The sequence below is a fragment of the Myotis davidii genome, unplaced genomic scaffold (genome assembly GCF_000327345.1).
Source record: "Myotis davidii unplaced genomic scaffold, ASM32734v1 scaffold3578, whole genome shotgun sequence".
Taxonomy (NCBI): domain Eukaryota; kingdom Metazoa; phylum Chordata; class Mammalia; order Chiroptera; family Vespertilionidae; genus Myotis; species Myotis davidii.
In genome coordinates, this window is record NW_006289094.1 from 663,596 (window position 1) to 668,640 (window position 5,045).

Here is a 5,045-nt window from a genome sequence, read left to right on the forward strand (position 1 = left end):
AATTCTGATGTAATTTTTCTCAGAAGTGGCCAGGGCAAAGGCTTTGTTAAGGACTGATTCTAACAAGATTTAAAGGCTCATTCTTCAGGTAATTCTAATGCGGATCTAAGTTTGAGCCCCGCTGACCTAGGACATTTAACTGTATATATGTTACCCTTTTCTAACAAAGATGCATTCCATCCCCTATTAAATCGTATGGAAGCTCAACGCATTAAAAAAAATAAAAGTGGCCTTTCCCTGCCTGACGCAGCCACAGCCGAGGTCGCACACGCGAGGCCCCTCCGCCGCCTCCGAGATGCGCTACGTTGCCTCCTACCTGCTGGCCGCCCTCGGGGGCAATGCCTCCCCCAGCGCCAAGGACATCAAGAAGATCCTGGACAGTGTGGGCATCGAGGCGGACGATGACCGGCTCAACAAGGTAGCCGCCTGCCGGGCCCCGGCCGACGGTTCCTCTGCACAGAGGGGTCCCTCTCCTCCCCGATCCGAGGGCTTTTTGGGGAAAGTGTGGCCTGATACGGCCCCACGGGAACAAAAAGCCAGCGTGGTTTAGTAGAAGCACAATGCAAGTCTCGCGTAACTTAAAATTCTTCGGTAACTGCCATGTTCTAAGAAATGTAAAGGGGAAGGTATTTGAGAGCCATTCTTTTTCGCCCAAATTAATTAAGGTGTTGGTTTGACATATATTGGGTATAAATTAAGATACTTTGCATCTGTGAGCAGTAACTTACAGAGATGTATAAGCCCCCACTTGCAGCGGGTCTCGGTTCGGAGAACCCACGTGTGCGTGGTAATCAGCGGGGCCTGGCATTTCCTCCTGTCCTGCTCCCGCGGCCAGCCCCGCCTTGGCTCCAGAAGGGGGCGTGCATGTCGGATGCCTGGTAACTCCTGCTCATGGTTTTCCACTCCAGGTGATCAGCGAGCTGAACGGGAAGAACATCGAAGATGTCATCGCCCAGGGTGAGCTTGTGCGGGGGCTTTGGTTTCCAGGGTCCATCCTAATTCCTGTTGGTCGCCTGTGGCCTTCAGGTTTCGCTTGTGGACCAGAGCAACCTAGAATCCTGCCCCGAGGAGTGAGCACGGCTTCCCTGGGCTCATGCCAGGGGCACTTCTGGACACTCAGAGGACGCTAGGGGGCGCCTGTGCTCTCCCTGGGCCTGGTAAACAAGTCTCTCCACGTGCTCTCTGTAAGGGGGTTGGTGTCAGGGGTGACCACAGGCCCCTGCTCCCTTTTGCTGGGTGGATTGTTTTCTGGTGGCGTCAGGGTGGAGGTGATGGGACTTGTGGAAATTGAGCTGCTGGGGCAGCCATTCCTGTCCCTGGACATGTGACTGGCCAGGACAAGAGCCAGCTCAGCCAAAAGCCTCATCTGAGCTCACTGCTGGGAACCAATATCTGGACTCTGGGGCAGCAGACTAGGTCCCTGCCTGGCCATAAACATGTTTGTCCAACTTGACCCCAGGGTAGGGAGCTATGGCCCAGCTTCTTGTGGGCCAATTCCTGGAAGCCCAGTTTCCAGATGGGAAGTTTTGGGGCCGGGGCGTGGCGGAGCATCTTTCTGGGAGAGCAGGGCAGCCTGTTACACCGGCGCTTGGTGGCTGTCTTCCCTCTGAAGTAGCCTTTAGGCTGAGCGGCTGTTCTGCTCTCACTCCCTTCTCTGGTTCCTAGGTATTGGCAAGCTGGCCAGCGTTCCCGCTGGAGGGGCTGTGGCCGTCTCCGCCGCCCCCGGGTCTGCAGCTCCTGCTGCTGGTTCTGCCCCAGCTGCAGGTAAGTGGCGGCTCAGGCAGCTGGCGCTGTGGGTGCCCTGGAGTAACTGGGAGCCTGGCCTGCACTGCCTGCCTCGCTCACTGTGGTCTTTTCCCCACAGCTGAGGAGAAGAAAGATGAGAAGAAGGAGGAATCCGAGGAGTCGGATGACGACATGGGATTTGGCTTGTTTGATTAGTCTCGTTCCCCTGCAAATAAAGTCCTTTTTACATACACCTTGAACAGCCTGTGACCGTTTGTGAGCCTGGCCTCTGCACTCGCGCCTGGTGCAAGGCAGCTGTGGGACCCCCGGGGAGGAGGAGCTGTGGCCCACTAGCTGGTGTGGGGGCGGGGACACTTCCTGTGGGTCCTGGATGTTGGAGGGGACACCAGCCTCCTTGCATGGTCCTGGCTCCTGAGGACTCAGAGTGACGCCTGCAGGGGACACCCAGGAAACTTGAAAAGCCACAGTGGGCGCCCTGGCCGGGCAGCTCAGTTGGTTAGAGCATCATCCGGCCACACCAAGGTCACAGGTTTGGTCTCCTGGCGGGGCACACACAAGAATCGCCAGTGAACACATAAACATGCGGAACAGTGCATCCACGTTTCTCTCTCCTGCCCCCTTCGCGCTCAGATCCATAAATATGAACTTCCTAAAAGCAACAGTGGGTGGTCCAGTGCTCTGAGGTGGACAGAGGCCACCAGTTCCCCCAGACGCATGTGTATTATGCGAGCAGCCTGTGTGATCCCTGGGTGACTGCAGATTGGGGGATCAGTCCACCAGGGGCTCTGCTGGGCGAACGTGAAGTGCTTGTGGTACATAGCTCACCTGGGCCATGTGCTCACAGTCTTGGGTGGGCCTACCTCTGGCCCCTCAGGAGACACTGCTTCCCCCTCCCGAGGCCCTGGGTCAGCAGCTATTGGGGTGCGCACCTCCTGTGTGAAGAGCCTTCCCCTTGGGCTAGTTCTATGGGGAAAGGAATGAGCAGAACAAGGCCTCAGGCAGGGAGCCAAGACCTGGGGAGGCTCCAGGGCAGGAGTGAGCAAGGCGGGGAGGGAAGGAAGGCCAGGAGCAGGCCTCGGGCAGTGGGCCCCAGCTTCTGGGCACACTCCACCTAAGCATCTAAAATCCTGATGCCCTCCGTGAACCATTCACGTGGAGGGAGTCTAAAGGCCGTGAACTTGGTCTAAACAAGCTTCCAAAGAACATGGCATCCATGAAAGAAAAAAGAATGAAAGGACAGTGGAAGTCCTGGGGAAGAAATCACTAAGAAATTGTTAAAAAATAACATGTAGTGATACAAAAAAATAGCAAAGTTTCAAAACAGAGAACTGAAATGCATAAATGTGCCACAAAATATATATACTGTACATGAGGCCCCTAGAACCATAAGAAATCAAAAAACAATACCTCATTCTCGAATTGCCCCCCACGTTGGGAACCACTGGCTTAGGGCCTTACGGGAGGATGTAGAAGCCAAGTTCCTGGTGGGTGGGACACGGGGCCGAGAGAAGGGACCACTGCAGAGGTCCTAGCAGCAGGTGCTGTGAGGGCAAGTTGCATGTGGGGTGGGGTCCCTGTCCCAGGCTGGGGTAGGAGGCCCAGCAGAGAAGTGGGCCCAGGGTCCAGGGCGGAGCTCACAAGGCTACCCGCAGACCCCTGAGGAGAAGGGCCCTGTGTGGGCCAGAGGACACCGTGGGAGGGGGGGTGGACACCCGCTGGCATGGCCACCGCACACCAGACACCAGGGTTCCTCCCGCCCAGCCAGGATTCCAGGAAGGGCCGCCCTGTTCCTGGCTCCAGAGCTGACGTCCCAGAGGCCCGGAGGGAGGGATATGTACCCAAAACAGTTCAACCCTGGTGTGGAAATGGGGGCAGAGGTCTCTGCACTGGGGCAGTGCCATCGCCCAAGACCCCACGGTCCCAATGAAGCAGACAGGACTTCTTGGAGCAGGTTGGGGGAGGCTCAGCCTGCACTGCCCAGCTCCCCTTCCCCCCTCCCCTTTTTAAAAATTATATATATATATATATGGGCATGTGCCCTGACCAGGAATTGAACCGTGATCTCCTGGTTCACAGGTAGACAGTCAACCACTGAGCCACACCGGCTGGGCCCAGCTCCCCTCTTAACCACCCTGGTGACCCCCTGAACTTCCCAGGCTGGCCTTATCCCCACTGTGCCACACTCTTTGTCCCCTGCTGCCCCAGCAGCGTCCCCAAGGACTCCGTCACCAGAGGCCCTGGCCATCCTGATGGGGCCACACCCTTGGTCCTGTACCTGCATCCAAGGCATTGGGGGATGGGAGAGAGGGCAAGTCTTTCTAAGATTCATTCGGTGAGATCCCCTGCTTCTCCCTCCCAGTGCCCAGGCCGGGCTCCCCTTTCAGTCCCCTTCCCGCCCAGGACCTTTGCACACGCAGTCGGGTAGCCTGAGAGTAGCCCTGTGCCCTTTCTGAGTTAACTGCCCAGCACCCTGTCCCCTGTTCCCTCCTCGTGTTGAATTTATGTAAACAACTTCTGTCCCCTTCCTGCCCCAGAGGGCTGGGGCTGGGTTAACTGTTCACTGCTCTGCCCTGTGCTGGTCCCCCTGCCTGGCACCCTGTCGGTGCCAAGTATGGGTGCCTGGGAGCAGTGGCCGAGGACTGGACAGCATGACCCCAGATGGCCATGTCCTGGGGAGGCCCTACTCTGGCTTCTGGGCCTGACCCTGGCTGGCGGGGGTTGCACCCCGGCACCATCTGGGCACCCTGCCTCTCCACCGCCCCAGCGTAAACAGACCCGGGGTGAGGTGCAGGGCTGGCTTGGGATCCCACCAGGCTAGGTCTGTGGCACAAACAGTCCAGGAGAAAAATGCGGAACTGGAGGCAGGGTGACATCACCCGCTGCTCCACCTGCTGGGGCACTGAGCGGGGGCGGGGCAGGGGCCAGTCATACCCAGGGAGAGGCACAGCCTGAGGAGCTGGGGTCGGACGCAGGTAGAACCCAGGTGGGTGCCCAGGTGCGGAGGGGCCGCGGGGCGGGGGGCGGGCTGGGGTGTGGACGTCAGGGCGTCCGCCTCGATTGTGAGCTCTTTGTTTGTGAGTATCCGGCCCTGGATGTTATGGGTGGGTCTGGGGATGAGTCTGGGTCCTGGGGGTCACCCCTTGGGGAGTAGGTGTCGAAGACGGACCCTGAGGGAGGCGGAGACGCTGCCCAAACACCAGGGCCCTCCTTTCGCGAGTGTCCAGACTTCCACGAGGCTCCAGGCCCACAGACCCCGGGCGGCCTCACTCCTCCCCACCCTCCTCGGCCTCCGGGTCCCC

General features: G+C 58.5%; 1 protein-coding gene across 1 annotated transcript; it reads left to right on the forward strand.

Annotated features, from left to right (window-relative positions):
* The first annotated feature begins 236 nt into the window (after positions 1–236).
* Positions 237–1,979, forward strand: RPLP2 (ribosomal protein, large, P2). Its single transcript, XM_006761360.2, has 4 exons — positions 237–418; positions 909–957; positions 1,666–1,764; positions 1,865–1,979. The coding sequence occupies exons 1-4, from the start codon at positions 296–298 to the stop codon at positions 1,939–1,941; spliced, it is 348 nt and encodes a 115-aa protein (XP_006761423.1). The 5' UTR covers positions 237–295; the 3' UTR covers positions 1,942–1,979.
* The last annotated feature ends 3,066 nt before the right edge of the window (positions 1,980–5,045 follow it).

Coding starts and splice junctions, on each gene's coding strand:
- RPLP2 (XM_006761360.2), top strand. CDS start 296: ATGCGCTACGTTGCCTCCTACCTGCTGGCCGCCCTCGGGGGCAATGCC. Junction 419..908: donor ACGATGACCGGCTCAACAAG/GTAGCCGCCTGC, acceptor TTTCCACTCCAG/GTGATCAGCGAGCTGAACGG. Junction 958..1,665: donor CGAAGATGTCATCGCCCAGG/GTGAGCTTGTGC, acceptor TCTGGTTCCTAG/GTATTGGCAAGCTGGCCAGC.